The following is a 22,694-nucleotide window of genomic DNA, read 5'->3' as shown; positions in this document are numbered from 1 at the left end:
CCCCATTTCCCACTCTGGCAACTAAAGTTAATTGAAAAGTCATTTCGCTGTTTACTTCTGTCTCCCTCACAGGGAACATCATCACCCTCATAATGATTACCATCATAATGATACCCCAGCATCATTCCTCCCTTTAGTTCTCAGCTGCCTGGGTGCTTCCAATCCCAGACTGGCCTTACCTTTACTTCCCCTTCCTCCCCATTTCCTGTCTGCTATCTCTCTGACCTCATGGGAGCTTGGGAACCAGGCTGGCAAAGAGGATTCTTCTAGAGCATGGGGAGGAGGGGATAGCTCTGTTGACAGAGACAGAATTCTGTTTGGCCGCCAGTCTATGAGCACTCACGTGGATGGGCGCCATGCAGCATTGAACTGGCAGCGGGAGTAGCTGAGGGGAACCCAGGGCTGACGTGCTGTATGCCCTGCCCTTCTCTTCTAGCCCCGGTGTTCCTGACCGAGCTACAGAATCAGGAGGTGCTGGATGGGTACCCTGTGAGCTTTGACTGTGTGGTGACAGGCCAGCCTGTGCCCACCGTGCGCTGGTTCAAGGATGGGAGGATGCTGGAGGAGGATGACCACTACATGATCAGTGAGGACCAGCAGGGTGGCCACCAGCTCATCATCACGGCTGTGGTGCCAGCAGACATGGGCGTCTACCGCTGCCTGGCTGAGAACAGCGTGGGTGTGTCCTCTACAAAGGCAGAGCTCCGAGTGGACCGTGAGTGCACATGTGGGTGTGAAGATTCAGGCAGGGCAGGGATCCTGCCAGTGAGAGGCAGTGCTGGATTGGAGGATTGCCAACCCAGCATTGGTCCCAGGCCAGGTGGAATTTGGGGCTGGAATGTCTTGTGGCAGGTGGAGAGTTCTCTTGGAGCATCCTTGAGAGGAAAATGGGATGGGGAAGAACCTGGGAAAATTTGGAGGTACCCCATGGGCACAGTGGGTGTTAATGGCATTGTGGCATAATAAGAAATATATATGTTTGATCTTTGTTCCTGATTCCTGGTGGGCCCCTAGATAGCTTCAGTACAAATAAATCCATCTGATTTTTGACAAAAATCCAACAACAATTAGAGGAAACACAGAATTGCAGATTCAAGGATGGAATTTCAAATAGTGCTGGAGTAATTTGAACAATTGTAGGCAAAAATATAAACACACCAAGGAAACCAGAATCGAAAGAGACACATGTACCCCAATGTTCATTGCAGCACTGTTTACAATAGCTAGGACATGGATGCAACCTAGATGTCCATCGGCAGATGAATAGATAAGGACATTGTAGTATATATACACAATAGGATATTACTCAGCTATAAAAAGGAACGCATTTGAGTCAGTTCTAATGAGGTGGATGAAACTGGAGCCTATTATACAGAGTGAAGTAAGTCAGGAAGAGAAACACCAATACTGTGTATTAACACATACATACGGAATTTAGAAAGACGGTAATGATGATCCTGTATGCAGGGCAGCAAAAGAGACAGATGTGAAGAACAGCTTTGGACTCTGGGGGGGAAGGCGAGGGTGGGATGAGCTGAGAGAATAGCATTGAAACATGTATATTACCTTATGTAAAATAGATGATTAGTGCAAGTTCAGTGCATGAAGCAGGGCACTCAAAACCAGTGCTCTGGGACAACCCAGAGGGATGGGGTGGGGAGGGACGTGGGAGGGAGGTTCAGAATGGGGGGACAGTGTGTACCCATGGCTGATTCATGTTGATGTATGGCAAAAACCATCACAATATTGTAAAGTAAGTATCCTCCAATTAAAATTTATTAATTAAAAAAAGAAACCAAAAATAGGAACGTCAACCTTGTATGAAAATTACCTCAAAATGGATTACATACTTTGAAGAAGGCAATGGCGCCCCACTCCAGTACTCTTGCCTGGAAAATCCCATGGACGGAGGAGCCTGGTAGGCTGTAGTCCGTGGGGTCGCTACGAGTCGGACACGACTTAGTGACTTTACTTTCACCCTTCACTTTCATGCATTGGAGAAGGAAATGGCAACCCACTCCAGTGTTCTTGCCTGGAGAATCCCAGGGACGGGGGAGCCTGGTGGGCTGCCTTATATGCGGTCACACAGAGTCGGACACGACTGCAGTGACTTAGCAGCAGCAGCAGGATTACATACTTAAATGTAAAATATGAACCTATCAAACTTTTAGAGAAAAAGTAGGAAGAAATCCTCAGGATTAAGGGCTAAGAAAAGACTACTTAGACTTGACTCTAAAACGAAAAACTGGTAAACTGGACCTCCTCAGACTTAGAACCTTTTGCTCTGTGAAAAATCAAGTGTTGAGGATGAAAAGCTATGGGCTGGGGAAAAGTACCTGTATTATTTGTTGAAAAGAATATTTTCCCTCATAACATTGTGTTGGAACTCTTCTTGCCAGAAATGAATTTCCATTAAATATATAGATTTATTTCTGACTCTCAGTTCTCTTCCATTCATCCAGATGTCTGTCATTATGCCATTACTACACTGTTTTGACTATCATAGCTTTGTATTCAGTTTTGAAACTATGAGTGTGAGTCTGCCAACTTGGTTCTTGGTCAAGATTGTTTTGAACATCCCGAGTCTCTTGCATTTTTTTTAAGGAATATTAGGGTCAGCTTGTCAATTCCTGCAAACATAATCTCTGGATACTTATTATTTCTTTTTTATCAATGGTTTTTGAGTAATTTAATCATATTTCTTGGTGCACTTGTCTTTATGTTCCTTGTCTTGCAGTTCATTGAGTTTCTTGAGTTAATGGGGCTTCCCTGGTAGCTCAGATGGTAAAGAATCTGCCTACAATGCAGGAAACCCAGGTTTGATCCCTGGGTCAGGATGATCTCCTAGAGAATGGAAGGGCTGACTCACTCACTATTCTTGCCTGGAGAATTCCATGAACAGAGGAGCCTGGTGGGCTATATAATCCATGGGTTTGCAAAAGAGTTGGACACAACTTAGCAACTAATACTTGTAATATTTTTAATATTTATATTTTAATATTTTTCATTGTTTAAAATTTGTGAGGCATTATTTCTTGAAATATTTTTCCTTTCCCCTTCATTTGGGGACTTATACATAATCGAGCCACTTGAAGTTGCACTTGTTGTTCAGTCTCTCAGTTGTGTCTGACTCTTTGCAACCCCATGGACTGTAACATGCCAGGCTTCCCTGTCCATCACCAAATCCTGGAGCTTGCTCAGACTCATGTCCATTGAGTCAGTGATGCCATCCAACCATCTCAACCTCTGTCTCCCCCCTCTCCTCCTGCCATCAGTCTTTTCCAGCATCAGGGTCTTTTCCAATCAGTTGGCCCTTCGCATCAGGTGGCCAAAGTATTGGAGCTTCAGCTCCAGCATCAGTCCTTCCAATGAATATTCAGGGTTGATTTCTTTTAGGATTGACTTATTTGATCTCCTTGCAGTCCAGGGGACTCTGAAGAATCTTCTCCAGCACCACAGTTGGAAAACATCAATTCTTTGGTGCTCAGCCTTCTTTATGGTCCAACACTCACACCCATACATGACTACTGGAGAAACTACACCTTTGACTATATGGACCTTTGTTGGCAAAATGATGTCTCTGCTTTTTAATATGCTGTCTAGGTTTGTCATAGCTTTTCTTCAAAGGAGCAAGTGTCTTTTAATTTCATGGCTGCAGTCACTGTCTGCAGTGATTTTGGAGCCCAAGAAAATAAGGTCTATCACTGTTTCCATTTTTTCCCCATCTATTTGCCATGGGATGATGGGACCAGATGCCATGATCTGAGGTTTTGAATGTTGAGTTTTAAGCCAGCTTTTTCACTCTCCTCTTTCACCTTCATCAAGAGGCTCTTTAGTTCCTCTTTGCTTTCTGCATATCGAAGGTTATTGATATTTTTCCTGGCAATCTTGATTCCAGTTTGTGAGTCATCCAGCCTGGCATTCTTCATGATGTGCTCTGCATATACGTTAAAAAAGCAGGGTGACAGTATACAGCCTTGACGTACTCCTTTCCTGATTTTGGATCACTCCATTGTTCCATGTCCAGTTCTAACTATTGCTTCTTGACATACGTACAGATTTGTCAGAAGACAGGTAAGGTGGTCTGGTATTCCCATCTTTGTAAGAATTTTCCACCATATGCTGTGATCCACACAGTCAAAGGCTTTGACCTAGTCAGTGAGGCAGCAGTAGATGTTTTTCTGTAATTATCTTGCAGAATCTTGTGAAGAATCAGCCTGGCAATGCAGGAAATGCAAGAGATGCAGGTTCAGTCCCTGGGTCGGGACAATCCCCTGGAGAAGGAAATGGCAACCCGCCCTAGCTTTCTTGCCGCGGAAATACTATGGACAGGGGAGCTTGGCAGGCTACAGTCCATGGGTTCACAAAGAGTCAAACATGACTGAGAACTGAGCACAACTGAAGTTGTACTACAGCTTATTCATAATCCTTTTAAATTTTAAAATTCTTGTTTTCTGTGCATTTCATTTTGCATAGTTTCTATTGCTATGCTTTTACATTCACTGTCCTTTTTTTCTATAGTATCTAATTTGCTATCAATCCCATCCATTGTATTGTTTATCCCTAGAAGTTCTACTTGAATCATTTTTCTTAAAAGTGATTTTTTTTTTGCTTTTTAATTTTTGACTGCACTGGGCTGTCACTGCATATGAGCTTTCTCCGGTTGCGTGGAGTGGGAGCTACTCTTTGTTTTGGTGTGGTGGCTTCTCTTGTTGTGGCTCGCAGGCTCGAGAGGGCTGGCTCAGTAGTTGTGATGCATAGTTCAGTTGCTCTGCAGCATGTGGGAGCTTCCTGTATCAGGAATCAAACCCATGTCTGCTGCGTTGGTGGGTAAATTCTTAAGCACTAGACCACTGTGGAAGCCCCCCTACTTGAATCTTTCTGATATGTTCTCGATCTCATCTTAACTTTTTGAACACATGGAATACAGTTCTAATGCTTGTGTGAATGTCCTTCTCTCTCAGTTCTAACATCTGTGTCAAGTCTGAGTTGGTTTCCACTGACAGGTTATTCTGCATGTTATGTGTTGTGTGTTTTCTGACCTCTTGCATGTCTTGACAGTCTTGGCTGAATGCCTGAAAGTGTGAATTTAACCCCATTGGGAGGTGGGTATTTTGTGTTTCTGCACGTCGTCTTGAGTAATACAGTGAGTTACTTGGAAGCAGCTGGATCCTTTTGGATCTGCCTTGTGTGATTTGTTAGGTGGGGCCAAGGCAGTGCTCAGTCCAAGGCTGGTCGCCTTTGTCTGCTGAAGTAAGAGTGTTCCTGAGCACTCTACCTGATGCCCCATGAATTCTGAAAGTGCCCGGTCTGCCTGTAAACAGACACTGTTGCAGCCCTTGTGCTCCTCTGGCAGTGTCTCCTCTGGGCCTTTCAGATGGCTCTCCTGTCTGCATGTACCAGTTGGTGCTCTGCTGAATCCTCAAGAGAGGGGGCCCTCTCTGCACAGCTTTCTCTTCTCGGATTTTCTGTTCCCTAGACAAAGACTGCCTTTGTCCCTCAGGACATCAGCTCTTGTTTCCTCTACTCAGAATCTGCCTGGCTCTGCTTCAGTTTCCCCTTCATGTAAACTTCAGGCAGGAAGCTGGGGCAATTATAGGGCCCACTGTTGTTTCCTGAGGCTTCCCTCAGTTCATAAAGAATCCACCTGCATTCCTGTCTCTAACAGATCACTGTCCTTCACTTGTGTAATGCCTGTGACATGAAAACCATTCTGCTGATTCTGTACCCAGTTGTAATGTGTGGGTATTTTTTCTCCCACAAAAAGAAATTCTCTGAGACACCAGCTGAGTGTCCTATAGTTTAAGTCAATTCTGATCCCATCTTCCTGGAGATAGCATCAGATCCCGTAGGTTAAGGGCTCAGTCCCACAAAGCTGCCCCCCCCCCCACCGCCACTTCAAATATCACCTGCAAGTCCAGATTGTCACCTGTGCTTCTGGCCAATATGCTATAAATTAGAGGTTCCAGTGATTCTTTCCTTGGTTTTGATTAATTTGCTAAAGTGGTTCACAGAACTCAGAGAAACATTTTACTTACTATGTCAGCAGTTTATTATAAAAGGATATAACTTAGAAACAGCCAGATGGAAGAGATGTATAGGCCAGGCAGGTGGGAAGGGCCCAGATTGAGCTTGCCACTCTCCCCTGATCATGTGCTCACCAACAGGAAAGCTCTCTGAGCCCTATTCTTTGGGGTTTTTATGGAGGTTTCATTATACAAACACAACTGATTAAATCATTGGCCATTGGTGACTGAAGTAAATCTCCAGCCCTTCTCTCCTTCCTGGAGGTCAGGGGGTTCCCAACCTAATCCTGTGGTTGGTTACCCTAGCTTATGGAAAAATCACCACATCCTTAGGGGCTTTCAAAAAAATATCATGTCATTAATGTAAAATCCAAATCTAGCTAAAGAAACAAAAGACCTATGTATAGAAAACTATAAAACACTGATGAAAGAAATCAAAGATGACACAAATAGATGGAGAAATACACCATGTTCATGGATTGGAAGAATCAATATAGTGAAAATAACTATACTACCCAAAGCAATCTATAGATTCAATGCAATCCCTATCAAGCTACCAATGGTATTTTTCACAGAACTAGAACAAATAATTTCACAATTTGTATGGAAATACAAAAAACCTTGAATAGCCAAAGCAATCTTGAGAAAGAAGAATGGAACTGGAGGAATCAAGCTGCCTGACTTCAGACTATACTACAAAGCCACAGTCATCAAGATAGTATGGTACTGGCACAAAGACAGAAATATAGATCAATGGAACAGAACAGAAAGCCCAGAGATAAATCCACACACCTATGGACACCTTATCTTTGACAAAGGAGGCAAGAATATACAATGGAGAAAAGACAATCTCTTTAACAAGTGGTGCTGGGAAAACTGGTCATCCACTTGTAAAAGAATGAAACTAGAACCCTTTCTAACACCATACACAAAAATAAACTCAAAAAGGATTAAAGATCTAAATGTAAGACCAGAAGCTATAAAACTCCTAGAGGAAAACATAGGCAAAACACTCTCCGACATAAATCACAGCAGGATCCTCTATGACCCACCTCCCAGAATATTGGAAATAAAAGCAAAAATAAACAAATGGGACCTAATGAAACTTAAAAGCTTTTGCACAACAAAGGAAACTGTAAGCAAAGTGAAAAGACAGCCTTCAGAATGGGAGAAAATAATAGCAAATGAAGCAACTGACAGTTAATCTCAAAAATATACAAGCAGCTCCTGGAGCTCAATTCCAGAAAAATAAATGACCTGATCAAAAAATGGGCCAAAGAACTAAACAGACATTTCTCCAAAGAAGACACAGATGGCTAATGAACACATGAAAAGATGCTCAACATCACTCATTATCAGAGAAATGCAAATCAATCCCATAGTGAGGTACCATCTCATGCTGGTCAGAATGGCTGCTATCAAAAAGTCTACAAACAATAAATCCTGGAGAGGGTGTGGAGAAAAAGGAACCTTACACTGTTGGTGGGAATGCAAACTAGTACAGCCGCTATAGAGAACAGTGTGGAGATTCCTTAAAAAACTGGAAATAGAACTGCCATACGACCCAGCAATCCCACTGCTGGGCGTACACACCCAGGAAACCAGAATTGAAAGAGACACGTGTACCCCAATGTTTATCACAGAACTGTTTACAATAGCCAGGACATGGAAGCAACCTAGATGTCCATCGGCAGATGAATGGATAAGAAAGCTGTGGTACATATACACAATGGAATGTTACTCAGCTATTAAAAAGAATACATTTGAATCCATTCTAATGAGGTGGATGAAACTGGAGCCTATTATCCAGAGTGAAGTAAATCAGAAAGAAAAACACCAATAAAGTATATTAATGCATATATATGGAATTACAAAGATGGTAATGATGACCCTATATGTGAGATAGCAAAAGAGACACAGATGTAAAGAACAGACTTTTGGACTCTGGACTCTGTGGGAGAAGGCAAGGGTGGGATGATCTGAGAGAATAGCATTGAAACATGTAATTATCATATGTGAAATAGATCGCCAGTCCAGGTTTGATGCATAAGACAGGGTGCTCAGGGCTGGTGCAATGGGATGACTCAAAGGGATGGGATGGGGAGGGAGGGGGGAGGGGGGTTCAGGATCGGGAACACCCATGGGTGATTCATGTGAATGTATGGCAAAACCACCACAATATTGTAATTAACCTCCAATTAAAATAAATTTTTAAAAAATCCCAGTCTCTACGCCTGTCCAGTAAGGAAATTCCAAGCATGTAGGAACTCTGAGTCAGGAACAGGAGGAAGACCAAACTTCTATTTCTTATTATAAATCACTACATCACAGCCATTATTTTCTTTATTGTGTTTGTTTTCCTTTGGTTGTTTTGGGGGTGGGTATCTTATTTCAGGCTGTTATTACAGTCCCATGGGCTGGGCCACTTAAATAATAGAAGCACACTGCCTGAAGTCATGGAGACAGAAGGGTGCTGGTGAGAGTCCTCTTCCAAGTTGCCAACAGCTGTCTTCTCATGGTGTTCTCACATAGGGGAAGGGAGAAGGGGCCCCTCCTTAGAAGGGCACTAATCCCATTCATGAGGCTCCACCCTTATGAAGTCATCTAAACCTGATCACTGTGAAAAGGTCCCACCTTCAGACACCGTCATGTTAGGAGTAAGGACTTGAACATATGAATTTTGGGGGGATACAGCACTCAGACCACAGCAGAGGATAAATTTAGTCCTTACTCTTCATTGTGGCTCTAAGAGGAAACCCCAGCTGCTGGTTTTGAGACCTGTGTCACCCTTGTTCCTTACTTAGGTGGAACCAAGGAGCTAAGTTAATTGCCACTGTCTACTATTATGAAGCCCAGTATTGATAATTTGTTGGGTCTTGATGTCAGTTACAGGCCTGGAAACATGGGCTGGTAAATAGCCTGGGGACAGGGAGGGGTCATGGGGTAGCCGCGTCCCCCGTTCCTTCTGACTCAGAAGTGCAGAAGTGTGAGTGTCCCTGGGAAGGGATGCAGTGAGCGTCGGGTACCCTCTGGGGTGGGGCTCGTGCCTGGGAAGAAGATGAGGTGCAGGTCACTTCAGCCCCTCCCTTCATCCGCAGTGACCAGCACCGACTATGAGACTGCCGCGGACGCCACAGAGACCTCATCCTACTTCAGCGCCCAGGGCTATCTGTCCAGGTAGAGGGCCAGGCGGAGGTGGGCAGCGCCCGCTGGGCTGGTGGTCCCAGGTCCTCGCGGGGGTGGCAGTGCTGGCTTGGACTGACAGCATCCCAACCGTGGTGGCTTCAGCCAGCCCACAGTACCCTCCACCCAGCACAGAGGAGAGCTCAGGAATCACCCACCCCAACCCCGGGCCCCTCCTGTCCTGGAGCCCTCACTGGTCCTCCTCACGGCTGCCGTTTCTTTGTTCTCCCTGCCAGCCGGGAGCAGGAGGGCACAGAGTCCACCTCAGAGGAGGGGCAGCTGCCCCAGGTCGTGGAGGAGTTGAAAGACCTGCAGGTGGCCCCTGGCACACGGCTGGCCAAGTTCCAGCTCAAGGTGAAAGGTAAGCGGGAGAGGGACGGAGGGCAAGGCGCTGTCCCCTGCCAAGCCACGGTTGCATGATCACCTGTGACCCCGGGCTCTCTGAGGGCCTGTGGCAGGCATGGTGCCCACTGGGCTGGGGCCCTGTGCTCACTGCTCCCTCTGTGGCCTCAGGCTACCCCACACCCCGACTCTACTGGTTCAAAGACGGGCAGCCCCTGACTGCATCCGCGCACATACGTATGTCGGACAGGAAGATGCTGCACACCCTGGAGGTTGTCTCGGTCACCAGCGAGGATGCCGGCCAGTACTCGGCGTACATCAGCAATGCCGTGGGTGCTGCTTACTCGTCTGCTCGGCTCCTGGTCCGAGGTGGGTGCCCAGCAAGGTGGCAGGGCCTGGCGTCCACACCAGGGTTGCTGTGGCAGGCCTGGAAGCCAGGACCCAGTGGGTCACTGCCCCTGTGTACTGAAGCCACAGGTGGCCAGAGACTGCTTCCCAGAGAACGTGTGCCCCTAAGGGGTGAAGTGTGCGTGTGAAAGTGTTAGTCGCTCAGTCACGTCTGACTCTTTGTGACCCCATGGACTGAAGTCCACCAGGCTCCTCTGGCCGTGGAATTTTCCATTCAAGAATACCGGAGGGGGTAGCCTTTCCCTTCTCCAGGGGATCTTCTCAACCCAGGGATTGAACCCAGGTCTCCTGCATTGCAGGCAGATTCTTTACAATCTGAACCACCAGGGAAGCTGAGGGGGCAAGGGGCCCATGAAAACTGACTAGCTAGAAGGCTCGCTAGCTGGTGGAGTAGTCCCAGGCAGGCATGGGGCCTTCGGGAGACTCTGGAGAGGAAGAGGCACATAGTCATTTTAGAAGCAGAAGTCTGAACTTGCTTACTTTTCCAAGTCCTGAGCACAGCAAGGTGATTGCAAGTCTTACCCAAGTCTGCGCTGGTCTGGGGAGCCAACAGGGCCTGTGGCTTGCCTTCAGTGTGACTTTTTGAGCAGACCTGTTCCCTGTGTTGGTGTCAGTGCAGTGCCCCAGACCCCTGGGCTGACATGGGGTAGCATTGCATCTGGTCCTGGGGCCTGAGTGCAAATCCCAGGTCTGCATGGCCAGCCAGGCTTAGGAACGGTGCTGTGTGTGGTGTGTGGGAGTGGGTGGGACCCCCTGAGACTCCCACCCTGGTAGGCAGACCTGTTTGGGGAGGGGGCACCTTGGTGCTGTAGATCTGACTTGTATGCTTTTTTCAGGCCCCAATGAACCAGAAGAGAAGCCAGCATTAGGTGAGCTGAATCCAGAGGGCAGAGAGAGGGAGGCCCTGGGCATAGATTCAGTGAGGGAGTGTGAGGGGGAATTGTGGAATTCCCATGTGGAGTTGGGGATCCGTGTTGTTTACCGCCAAATGCCCTGTGTCTTTCCAGATTCACAGCAGCAGCTGGTGCCACCCCGGTTCCTGGAGAAATTCTCCTCCAAGAAGGTGAAAAAGGGTTCTAGCATCACTTTCTCCGTGAAGGTGGAAGGTAGGCGGTCCTGCCTCCCCGCCCCTGATCAGGACACTTCCTGAGAGGCTCGGGGGTGAGCCGCCCTCCTGGTGTGGGGAAGGACCGTCCAGCATGCACTCCTGCCCACAGGAAGCCCGCCGCCGGCTGTGCACTGGTTGCGGGAGGAAGCGGAGCAGGGTGTGCTGTGGATCGGCCGCCACACGCCGGGCTACACGGTGGCCAGCTCTGCCCAGCAGCACAGCCTGGTCCTGCTGGACGTGGGCCGACAGCACCAGGGCACCTACACCTGCATCGCCTCCAACGCTGCCGGCCAGGCCCTCTGCTCCGCAGGCTTGCACGTCTCTGGCCGTGAGTGGGCATGGGAGCGGGGGCAGAGTGGGCCGTGTGCAGCCTCCGAGCTCCTGGGCCAGTCCCCACCCGCTACCCTGTGGGCTCCACTCAGCTAGACCCTCCTAGAAGCCCCCACCACCCTGAGTGGTTTCTTCCCGGGCCCTCTCAGCTCCTCGGAGGGCTGGTGAATCAAGTGCACGCTCCTTCCATTTCCTGCCACTGGTGGAGTGACTGTGGACAAGTTGGGGCAGTGGGCACAGGCTTCCTCGGGGCTCCAGGGGACAGGGCCAGGGCCCCGGTGGGTGGGCCAGGCATCACTGGCAGGGGTGCTGGCCAGAATCCGCGCTCAAGGGTGTGTGGTATCACTCTGGTGGTCCACCCTGTTCTCCCGACAGTGCCTAAGGAGGCGGGGGCCGCGGAGGAGCAGCCCGAGGTGAAGGAGGCCCTCATCTCCACCTTCCTGCAGGGGTGAGTGAGGGGCTGCTCAGGAGCCGGGGGGCCAGCAGAGAGGGCCCTAGAATGTGGGCCCTGGGGGTGCAGGTCCTGGGAGTGGGGGCGGTGCTGCCACTGGGGTGGAGCCCCGTCCTGCACCCCGGCCCAGCTCTGCTCTGCTTGGGTCATGGGGCTCAGCTCCCCACTGGAGAGGAGTCCATCCCCAGGACCGTGACTGTGGCGTCTAGCCCCACGGCCCCCAGACCCTCCTTTCTGTCAGGCTCCTCAGGGTATCTCCTCCCCCTCTAGGACCCAAGCTGTTGCTGCACAGATGTCAGAACCTGCAGCTTTCATGGACCTTTCTGGGCAGAAGAAAGGTACGGGCCGTGTGGGCACACGTCTGTGCAGGGAGGGATGGGGGCGTGCAGGAGGCTGCTCGGCGGACCGCCCCAGGACTGTGGGGCTGCTCTGGGCTGTGTGGCCCTAGGAACACAGCTGGCCCTGCTCGGGCCAGGGATCCCTGGCCTCTTGTGGACCCAATTCTGGCCTGCACAGGGCCCCAGCACCTTGGTGTGCTTTAAACTCGTTTTTTATGGAAAATACTGAGTCTGCACAGAAGTCAGGAGGAAGAAGCCATACATCCATGTGCCCACTGCCTGTGGGATCATTCTTCACCGACCTGCTTTGTTAATATGCCCACTCCTCCCTCTCCTGTGCTGCCCACCATGGGTCATCCTCATTGCCCCTTAACCCCAACACCTCCCTGACCCATCGCCCCTGCAAAGGATCCCACGTCCATCAAGGTCAACCTGAAGCTGCCAGGGTTCTGGCCTCCCAGCCCTTGAGCCACAGTTTGGGGTCCTGCCCACTGCCTTCGGTGTCCAGAACCTGTCCTCATATTACACTGCCTGGCGGGGCTCCCTCTGATCTCTGTCCCTCCCGAGCCCCTTCCCAGACCAAAGGCCAAGTGGACAACAGGAATGAAAGTGGCACAGACCTCCCCCCACCCGGGGACCCCCAGAGCTCCAAGCTCCAAGCCTAGCCTGACCACTTGCTCAGCTTTGCCCTCAGCTCCCCTTCACCCACCGCCCTACACCTTTGCAGGCTGCCCGCTGCCCCCAACTGTCTGCTCTCCCTCCAGCCACCTACCGCCTCCACTGCCCAGACCCTGCTTCCCCAAGTTCATGGTCCCCTAAATCACACCTTGGCTCGGATGCCTTTGAGCCAAAGAGACCCCAGTCGTGGTCAGTATGTCCTGCTTCTGGCAGTGCTGGCCCAGCTCTGTGTGTGTCGGCACCTCTGACCCCAAGCCCGGGATGGCCTGGGTGCCTGTGTTCAGGCACGTCTGTGGCACACACAGCTGGCTGAGCCAGGCTCTGGCCCCAACAGAGCTCCTGGCAGCAGAGGCCCGTGGCCATCTGTCCTTGGCCGAGGTGGGCACGGAGGAGTTCCTGAAGAAGCTCACTTCGCAGATCACAGAGATGGTGTCGGCCAAGATCACACAGGGTAAGGCTGGCTGATGATGGAGCAAGCTCCAGGGAAGGCTGAGACCGAGCCCCAGGCCTGGACCTTCCCCACCTGCATGCCCTGGAGACCCGTGGGGAGACGGCCAGTGGGGCAGGCCCTTTGAGGGCCTCCTGTGTCCTCTGTCCCTCAGCGAAGCTGCAGGTGCCTGGAGTTGACAGTGACGAGGAGTCAAAGACGCCGTCCGCGTCCCCCCGGCATGGCCGTTCACGCCCCTCTTCCAGCGTCCAGGAGTCGTCCTCGGAGTCCGAGGACGGGGACTCCCGGGGAGAGGTGCGTGGGCAGGCGAGGGGTGGGGGAAGGGGAGGTGAGAGCCGTCGGGGCAGGGCACAGGTCAAGCTGGTATGGGGGAGAAGGAGGTGTGGGGAACACCCCTGCGTGGCCAGCATCACCACCCTGACTCAGGACACGCCCAGCGTCCCGAGACTCCTCCTGGTCCCTTTGGAGGGGGCCACCTGCTCTCCTGAAATGAGTTCCCTACCCGGAGCTGGGTAAGGCCTCTTTTAGAGCCTCAGAGAATGTCAGAATGGCTGTGTCTTCTCCACTGACTCCTGGGGACCTTGTGACCTGAGGCCTTGGGAGGCCCACTGGCCTTCTCCCAGCCCTGCTCCCCTCTGGTGTCTGCACGGGGTCCCTGGGGCCTTGGGAGACCGGGCTGGCCCCAGCCCAGGTCCGACACAGCAGCTCCTCCGTCTCACCCGCAGATCTTTGACATCTACGTGGTCACAGCTGACTACCTGCCCCTGGGGGCTGAGCAGGATGCCATCTTGCTGCGGGAGGGCCAGTACGTGGAGGTCCTGGACTCTGCCCACCCCCTGCGCTGGCTCGTGCGCACCAAACCTACTAAAAACAGCCCCTCTCGGCAGGGCTGGGTGTCCCCTGCCTACCTGGACAGGCGGCTCAAGGTAACTAGGTGGCTGGGGGGGTGGTCCTGGGGTCGCAGGTGGGAGCCTGACCCTCGAGGGGCAGGCCAGTGCTCAGGCTGCCTGTGCCTCCATCTCTCACCAGCTGTCTCCCGAGTGGGGGCCAGCCGAGGCCCCTGAGTTCCCCGGGGAGGCCTTGTCAGAGGACGAGTACAAGACGAGGCTGAGGTGAGGGCCCCCACACAGGTGCTGTGGGAAGGTGGCTTTCTCTTGGGGAGCTCTGAGACACTAGTTTCCTGTGGCGGGGCTGCCTGGTGGGTGTGGGGGCGCCCTTCCCTCCGTCATCTTGCCCGGCCCATTCTGAAAGTGGTCAGCACAGTGCATGTGGCCTAGAAGTGCCCCGGTGAGCAGCTCAGCTCCTGGGTCTCCCCTCACGGCTGCCGCCCTGCCAGTGCCATCATCCGGGACCTGCTGAGCTCAGAGCAGTCCTTCGTGGGCGCGCTGCAGTTCCTGCAGAGCCACCACATGCAGTACCTGGACCGCTGCCCCCACGTGCCCACAGCCGTGGCCAGCCAGAAGGCGGTCATCTTCCGAAACGTGCAGGACATTGGCCACTTCCACAGCAGGTGGGCCTTGAGGCGTTTCCTTTGGTCTGTATGTGTGTGCATGCATGTATGTGTGTGCGTGCTCAGACACAGATACATGTGTGCACACACCAGTCACACGTGCACAGGACACACGCACGTGAATGCTCACACTTGCACACGTGTGTCCTGGCAGGCTTGGGCCTCAGGGGAGTGGGCAGGGGTTGAAAAGAGACAGACCCTTGGATGACTTGATTGACCCATTGGTGCACCGCAGCCCTGTACAAGGACACACGTGTCCCCAGGAACTCAGGCACGTGTGCCTCACTTATGCCCAGAAGTGCCTGCAGCTCACCTACCCACTGCCACCCAAGGACACAGGCATGCCCCAGAAGTGTGCACACATACAAGTACATGTGCATACCTGCGCACACACACACCCTTTCATGTGTAGGCATGCATATGCATGGTACACACACGTATACATGTTCACCCTCAGACATATTGGCCCTTACATATTTACACGCCCACAAACACGTGTACTTGCGGCACACGTGAAAACGTGTGTGTCCCTCACAGCCCAGAGCACTGGCTTTTACCCATAGGCGCTCGGGCCTGGGTAGCAGCCTGTTCCTTCCCAAACCCTCAGTTTGGGGCTGGATTGTGGGTCCCGGGTGGGGGTCCTGATGTCAGCCCTCACCTGACCACAGTTCCGCTCTGTGGCAGCTTCTTACAGGAGTTGCGTAGCTGTGACACAGATGACGACGTGGCCATGTGCTTCATCAAGAACCAGGCAGCCTTCGAGAAGTATCTGGAGTTCCTGGTGGGCCGAGTGCAGGCGGAGTCGGTGATGGTCAGCACAGCTGTGCAGGAGTTCTACAAGGTGACCCTCTGCCCCCCAGCCCTGCCTCCACTCCCCAGGCCTCATGCTGGCTCCTGGCTTTTAGATCATCTCCCCTGACCCTGCTCAGGCTCCGCTTCACCTTCCCAGGACCCCTGACCCCCAGGTTAGAAAAGCAGACAGGGTCCCCCCACCAACCCTGCTCACGTGTTAGGCGGTGACACTGGCCACCCCCTGGGTCAGCAGTGGGACCCACCCGGGGAGGAGGGTCTGTGTGTGAGCATGCCAGCTCCCCTGGGCCCCCAGTCCACCGGCCTTCAGACTCCGGGGGCACAGGCCCTCTGGGGGCTGCACCCTCCTGCCCTGAGCCCAGCACTGTGGTCCCCACAGAAATACACCGAGGAGGTGCTGTCAGCCGCGGACCCCTCGCAGCCACCGCCCCCACCGCTGCAGCACTTCCTGGAGCAGCCGGTAGAGCGGGTCCAGCAGTACCAGGCCCTGCTCAAGGTAGGCCGTCCGGTCCAGGGGCTGTGGGGCCGCCTCGTGCCCAGCCACCCCAGGCCTTGCCTTGACCTGCAGTCTTCCGCAGGAGCTGATCCGCAACAAGGCGCGGAACGGCCAGAACTGCGCGCTGCTCGAGCAAGCCTACGCGGTGGTGTCGGCCCTGCCGCAGCGAGCGGAGAACCAGTTGCACGTGTCGCTCATGGAGAACTACCCCGGCACCCTGGAGGCCCTGGGCGAGCCCATCCGCCAGGTCTGGGGCTGAGGGTGCAGAGGCGGGCCCTGGGCAGGGGAGGGTGGACGCCAGGCTGGGCCTGGCTGACCTCGGCTGACTGCTCACCCAGGGCCACTTCATCGTGTGGGAGGGGGCGCCGGGCGCGCGGATGCCCTGGAAGGGCCACCATCGGCACGTCTTCCTGTTCCGCCACCACCTGGTGGTCTGCAAGCCCCGGCGGGACTCGCGCACCGACACCTTCAGCTACGTCTTCCGGAACATGATGAAGGTTGGCAGGGTGCCGGCGGAGCCTGGGTGGGCAGAGGGAGGCCGTGCAGGCTGTGCCGGCAGGGGAAGGCCAGGGGTCAGTCCTGCAAGCCTGGCCTCGGTGACCACGGCCTGCCCTGCGTCCCGGCAGTCAGCTGTGCCCTCCTCCCACAGCTGAGCAGCATCGACCTGAACGACCAGGTGGAGGGCGATGACCGAGCCTTTGAGATCTGGCACGAGCGGGAGGACTCCGTGCGCAAGTACCTGCTGCAGGCACGGACGGTCATCACCAAGAACTCCTGGGTGAAGGAGATCTGTGGCATCCAGCAGCGCCTGTCCTTGCCCATCTGGCGTGAGTGCCTGGGCTCCGGGGGCAAGGCTGGGAGGGAGGCCGAACCTTCACCTGGGCGCCTGGCTTGAGAGCACCCGAGTCGGCAGGTCCTGAGCTCTGGGCCCTTGTCCCCACCTGGGCAAGCACAAGGGAAGATACTCAATTCTAGGGCAAGTGGCGCGCTCCACCCTTGGTTAGCCAGATGTGGTGGGGGCCTCGGGGTCCGCGCTTGGCTGCCCAGCACAGGGCAGGCAGGCTGTGTTAGGGATGTGAAGGGCCCAGCAGTCTTGGTTTTGCTTCTTCACTTAGAATGGGAGAGAGGATCCTGTTTCAACACGCCCTCCTTTCCCACAGTCCCTACCATGCTCCCCGACGTATCCTGGGCCTCTGTCCCTTCCCCTGAGTCCTGTCCATCTCCTAGTGTGGTATTGCGGATAAAGGCTCCTAAGGGGTGGTGTCTGCCACAACCATTTGTTGGTCAGGGGGCTCTGGTCCTGCCAGGTGGACACCTGAGGGAATGCGTGAGTGATCAAGGCCCTGTGTTTGTGTCCCCAGGCCCCCCCGATTTTGAAGAAGAACTGGCCGACTGCACAGCTGAGCTGGGCGAGACAGTCAAGCTGGCCTGCCGTGTGACAGGCACACCCAAGCCCATTGTCAGCTGGTACAAAGGTAAGCCTTTGGGTGCTAATCCTGCAACAGGCAAGAGCCACCCAGAGGGAATCAGGCTGGGCAGGGGGCCAGGGATCCAGGGTGGGGTCTGACGGAGGGCCTGGGCACAAGAGACAGGCCTCCTGTTCTGGTTACCTGCCCCTGAATCAAAGCCAGGCACGGGGTGAGGTGAGACAGAGGTGGAGCTTGCTCCCGTGTGCGTCATGCTTTTGACACAGTGACTCTGCCCACCCCTGAATCTCGCTCATTCGTTCCCTCATTTGATCATGTTTGTGCTGAGTGCCCAGGACCATTCCAGGTGCATGGGAAATAGCAGTGACCAGGCAGGTCATCCTTGTCCATGGATAGAGGCTGGCCTTCTCAGGGAGGAGACAGATGACAAGGACATAGACAGATATGCGATATGAAGTCAGAAGTGGCATGACCAGCCAGAAAAATACGGAAGAATGAAGGGCAGACAGCTTGGAGGAACTCCCAGTGGGCAGCGAGGCTCCAGGGGAACAGGAGGCAGAGGGGAGCTGAGGCGGGCGTAGTGGGGAATGAGGCTGGAGAATGCTGGGCTTTGAGGGCCGCCGTGTGGTTCTCAGGTGTGACTCCCCTGTGTGATGGGAGCTGCAAACTCTGGGGGCCCCCAGGAACAGCTTCACTTATGACATCAACTTCAGGACCCCAAGACCATTCTCACTGGGTACCAACTGCACACGGGGGTGTCCCACAGCCACCTTCAGGTTCAGCGATCGAATCTCAGGGGCTCCACGGAACTCAGCACAACCATGCCAGTCAGGGTTCTGGTTCACCGCAGTAAGAGGGAAGCAGTCCATGGGGTGGGGTCCATGTGAGGGTCCAGGCGTGGCCCAGATGTCCCCACAGTAGAGTCGTGTGGACATGCCTGTGTCTGTCACCTCTGATGTGTCCCAGCACAGGTAGCGTGGCCCACCAGGGACACTCCTCTGCTGAGCCTCATTGCGTCAGCTTTCGGTCGGGGCCCTCACACAGACTGCCCCCCTGCACGACTGACCTCAGTCTGTGGCCCCTCTGAGGTCAAGCTGATGCCGTATGGCCTAAAGCCCCCCACCCCCACCACCTCACAGTGTAGCCTAGACCATCTGGTGAGTCTCAAAGTCTCAGGTAAACCGTGATACTCTCACTAGGTCTCATCTGGGCTGAAAGGTAAGTCCTGCGCTCTAGTCTGGTCCCAATAGCCGAGTCCACTCCGGGTTTTGGGGCATGGTCCCAGAGAAGTCCATCCTCCCGTCCTGCTTGTCCACAACCAGTCAGGTGCATGTGTCCACCACGGATGGCTGAGAATGGGGCTGGAGAAGATACGCAGGCCATTTTGCTGGGACATGAAAGGAGGGCCATCCCCGGCCCATGGGTAGGGCTTCAGAGCAGAGTTGGTGGATGAAGTGACTGGTTCCCCTAGCACCCTGGGGGTCTTCCTTCCGGAGCCTGTGGGGTCCTGAAGTCTGCGGAGTTCCCTGCTGTCTCACAGAACCCATGCAGTGCAACCCCACTTCCCCGCCATCCCTTCTCATACCAGACCTCTCATCTGTGACAGTGGGTTCAGAGCGACAAACCCAGTCAACAGAAGTAATTGAAAACAGGCCCCTCAGCCACCACCCTTCAGCTAGGCTGCCCTCAGGAGCGTGTGCCAGCTGGGCTGTGTCTGAGGGAAAGGGGGGTTGCACCATGCCCAAGGACAGTCAGGGCGGGATCCCAACTGTATCCAGACCATCACTGTCTTTTTCATCTGGACCTTTGCCCGGTGAGCAGCTTACAGGCTTAGACTCCTCTGAGGACAGCTGTGTCTGGGGAGTAGAGGAAGCAAGGGCCAGCAGGTGGTCAGTTCACGTTGGGCAGCCCCCGCGAACGACAGGTTCTCAGACTGCTGGTGGGCCAGGCGGCACACACAGCCATGTGGTGTGGCCAGAGCTGGCGGTTCACTGACCTTAAGCACCCTCACAGTTGGAGACACCCAAATGGTGAGAAACACCCATGTGCCAGGTGAGAGCGTCACCCTGGGCAGTCCCGTCTGGCATGCACCGGAACTCGGCCCCACGCACAGCGCAGCTGCTCTGCACAGGACCCCGGGGGTCTGGGTGGGAGCCCTGTCATGCTCGCATCTTGTCTCCATGGTTCATGGACCCAAGGAGGCGTGTCTTCAGCCCACCCATCTGTAGTCTGTTAAATGTCAAACTAAATAGCCAGGGTGTTCACAACATCTCACATAACCTTTGCCAGGAAAAATAGCATCTGGCAGGAGAAGTCAGACTCACCCACCAGCAAAACATCGTTCATTTGGTGGAAGTTTAAGTGTCGGGGGCAGAAGGCCACCTTCTAATTCACCCCTGGGGCAGGGAGCCCCGGTGATGGTCTTGGTCCCTGCATGCCAGCAGGAAGGAAAAGCAGTTGGCCGCAGTGCCCAGGACTCCTGCCAGGAGCTGTTCGCCAGCACAGGAGACCCCATTACGGCTGTCCTGTGCTTACCAGCTGGGGCCACAGGAGCAGTGACTGCCCGCTTCCACTCTCTGTGGCTCTCCAGGGCTGCTGATTCTGGAGTCGGCCTCTCCTGTTAGCTGGGCTGCTTTCACATCTCCCAGGAGGCCGGCAGCTTCCTTTCTCCTGCTGGGGTTCTGCTGGCAGTCTTGGCAAGTGACATGTTGCTGGGCTGGAACTGGTTACATGCTCCGTAGCCTGTCCACATGTAGGGCCTCGCCCCCCTCGTGTGGAGCAGGGTGTTCCAAGCAGCAGACACCAGGGTCCAGAGATGGAAGCCATGGTCACAGCACCCTGACTTGGCCCCAAGGGGACAGTTTTCTTCTTGCTCTGTGGGAACCTTGCTCAAATCCCATCAGTGGAATCCAGACACCTGTATCCAGCAGAGCCATGAAAATCTAAGCTCTCCCCATGCCTGCATGCCTGGCGTATCAGAGGGGCATGCTGGGCCTCCAGTCCCTCTGAGCCCAGGGAGACCGAGGCCCACTTCTGATGATTTTTCTCTTAAAGCAGCAGTAAGGGTGGAAGAGGTGGAAGGGCGCAGGGATGGAAGAAGACACACTTCTGCAGCTCAGTAATACCTAGTGTTTTGGACTCACTCAGGTGAGGCGGCAAGATTGTCCCTACAGATCCTATCTGTTTTAGCTTCAGGGACCCCTTGACTTACCAGCCACATTGCGGTGTTCTCAGGGGCTCTGTGTCCCTAGCCTGGCATGATGGTGACATTTTGGATGGGGTCCACTTAGCAGAGGTTTCCACCGGCCCAGAGCCGTGGCAACATCTCCTATCCCCTTTCTGGGTCTTCCCATGAGGGCTGAGTGAGGTGTCCAAGGAGGCAGGACCACCTGTCAGGAGGCATTCATATCTCTTTGGATCACCTTCTCCAGCGTGTCACCAGCATTCTAGACACCGTCCAGGTGCCATGAGTCCATGTGCCAGCTGTTGACCGCTCCCCATAGTGGTTTGTCTATGTCAGGGAGTTGTCCCAAGCCAGGGTTCGCAGCAAACACCAGGGTCCTTTCCTGTTATCTCTAAAGGAATCCTTCATGTATTTGGTGCCCAGGCCTCTCATCCCTGAGTTCTAGCCCTGCTCCTGCCTGCCTTCTGCCCCCAGGATTGGCGATGGCTTCTCCTTTGAACCCAGTGTGGGTGTGTATTTCTGTGACTGGACTCAGAAGGGCACAGAGACTTCCTGGGATTCAGCGTGGGTTCTAATGTTTGTTGGGAAGTGGGGCTGACCCGAGGTGAACCAGCAACGTCCCCACTGTAGGGAGAGAGAATGCATCAGCTGAGGCACCATCCGGGAGACTTTGAACCCACTTCTCAGTGCTCGGCTTGGAGCTGCCTGCTCAGTCTCTCCATTCACAGGAAATAGCTGTTTCTTGCATGATGACCATGATGTTTGGGCAGTACGTCCACCACTGATTCCCATGGACACCCCTTCCCTCAGGTCTATTAACTGGTCCGCGGGCCGCCACCTTTCTCTCTTGGAATGGTGTGTCTCTTACAGTGTCCCTTCCTTGCTGCCAAAACTGCAAATCAGAAACTGAAGGACCTGAGATATGTCTTGGCTTGCAAGCCAGCAAGCCAGTCGGCAAGCCAGTCAGCCAGCCAGATTACAAATACAAGAGACCAAGCTTGTTTGTCACAGCAAAAGCAGCAGCATTTTGCATGGGCTTCCCATGCCTTGATCTCCACATCCAGGCACCAGATGTCAGCTTCATGCAGTGAACTGTTCCACAAGAGAGGAACCCCGAGTTTTAGGAGATACTGAACTGTTAGGGGGCTGCTGGTGCATCTTCCCCTCCTTCCCTCCAAAGAGAAAAGTGACGTACGGCCCAAGAAGGCAGTCACATGTCTCACAGGGAAGGAAGCTGAGGCCTTTGTCTCTGCTGACGTCGATGGCTCCTGGGGGAGGTTTCCAAGGAGGCAGGACCACCTGTCAGGAAGCACCTACATCTCTCTGGATCACTTTCTCCAGCGTGTCACCAGCTCCTAGACACCATCCAAGTGCCACAAGCCCACGTGCCAGCTGTTGACAGTCCCCCTTAGGGGTGTGTCTGTGTCAGGGAGTAGGTGACAGGGAACACCTGTCTGTGGGTGTCTTTGCCCAAAGAGTCTGACTGTGCAGGAATGCCTGAAGTCCAAGGAGAATTGTTTTCTGACAGCAAGATGAAGGCTGAGAGTTGACCACAGATTGACAGTGGGCTTCCCTGACAGCTCAGTTGGTAAAGAAAGAATCTACCTGCAATGCACGAGACCCTGGTTCAATTCCTGGGTCAAGAAGATCCGCTGGAGAAGGGATAGGCTACCCACTCCAGTATTCTTGGGCTTCCCTTGTGGCTCAGCTGGTAAAGAGTTCACCTGCAATTCGGGAAACCTGGGTTTGATCCCTGCGTTGGGAAGATCACCTGGAGAAGGGAAAGGCTACCTACTCCAATATTCTGGCCTGGAGAATTCCATGGACTGTATAGTCCATGGAGTTGCAAAGAGTCGCCCATGACTGAGCGACTTTCACTTTGACAGTGTCACTGGTGTCCTTGCCAAGGGCTATGTTGTGTGAGATGAAAGCCAAGAGGTGTGGTTTGGGAAAAG

General features: G+C 53.6%; 1 protein-coding gene across 1 annotated transcript in view; it reads left to right on the top strand.

Moving 5' to 3' along the window:
- LOC122440964 (obscurin-like) overlaps positions 1-22,694 on the top strand; it is a 62,035-nt gene that overhangs the window by 13,781 nt on the left and 25,560 nt on the right. Inside the window, exons 16-35 of the mRNA XM_043467611.1 lie at positions 437-715; positions 9,125-9,203; positions 9,446-9,570; positions 9,723-9,920; positions 10,796-10,828; positions 10,967-11,065; positions 11,177-11,395; positions 11,773-11,845; positions 12,119-12,186; positions 13,199-13,315; positions 13,467-13,606; positions 14,038-14,238; positions 14,342-14,424; positions 14,649-14,822; positions 15,507-15,663; positions 16,012-16,128; positions 16,211-16,375; positions 16,467-16,625; positions 16,778-16,955; positions 17,490-17,603. Of these exons, the coding sequence (XP_043323546.1) occupies positions 437-715; positions 9,125-9,203; positions 9,446-9,570; positions 9,723-9,920; positions 10,796-10,828; positions 10,967-11,065; positions 11,177-11,395; positions 11,773-11,845; positions 12,119-12,186; positions 13,199-13,315; positions 13,467-13,606; positions 14,038-14,238; positions 14,342-14,424; positions 14,649-14,822; positions 15,507-15,663; positions 16,012-16,128; positions 16,211-16,375; positions 16,467-16,625; positions 16,778-16,955; positions 17,490-17,603 (2,778 nt within the window). The remainder of the gene's footprint in view (positions 1-436; positions 716-9,124; positions 9,204-9,445; positions 9,571-9,722; positions 9,921-10,795; positions 10,829-10,966; positions 11,066-11,176; positions 11,396-11,772; positions 11,846-12,118; positions 12,187-13,198; positions 13,316-13,466; positions 13,607-14,037; positions 14,239-14,341; positions 14,425-14,648; positions 14,823-15,506; positions 15,664-16,011; positions 16,129-16,210; positions 16,376-16,466; positions 16,626-16,777; positions 16,956-17,489; positions 17,604-22,694) is intronic.

Source organism: Cervus canadensis, chromosome 4 (genome assembly GCF_019320065.1).
Source record: "Cervus canadensis isolate Bull #8, Minnesota chromosome 4, ASM1932006v1, whole genome shotgun sequence".
NCBI classification, from domain to species: Eukaryota; Metazoa; Chordata; class Mammalia; order Artiodactyla; family Cervidae; genus Cervus; species Cervus canadensis.
The sequence above is the reverse complement of the archived record's forward strand: the minus strand, read 5'-3'. Positions and strand labels throughout refer to the sequence as shown.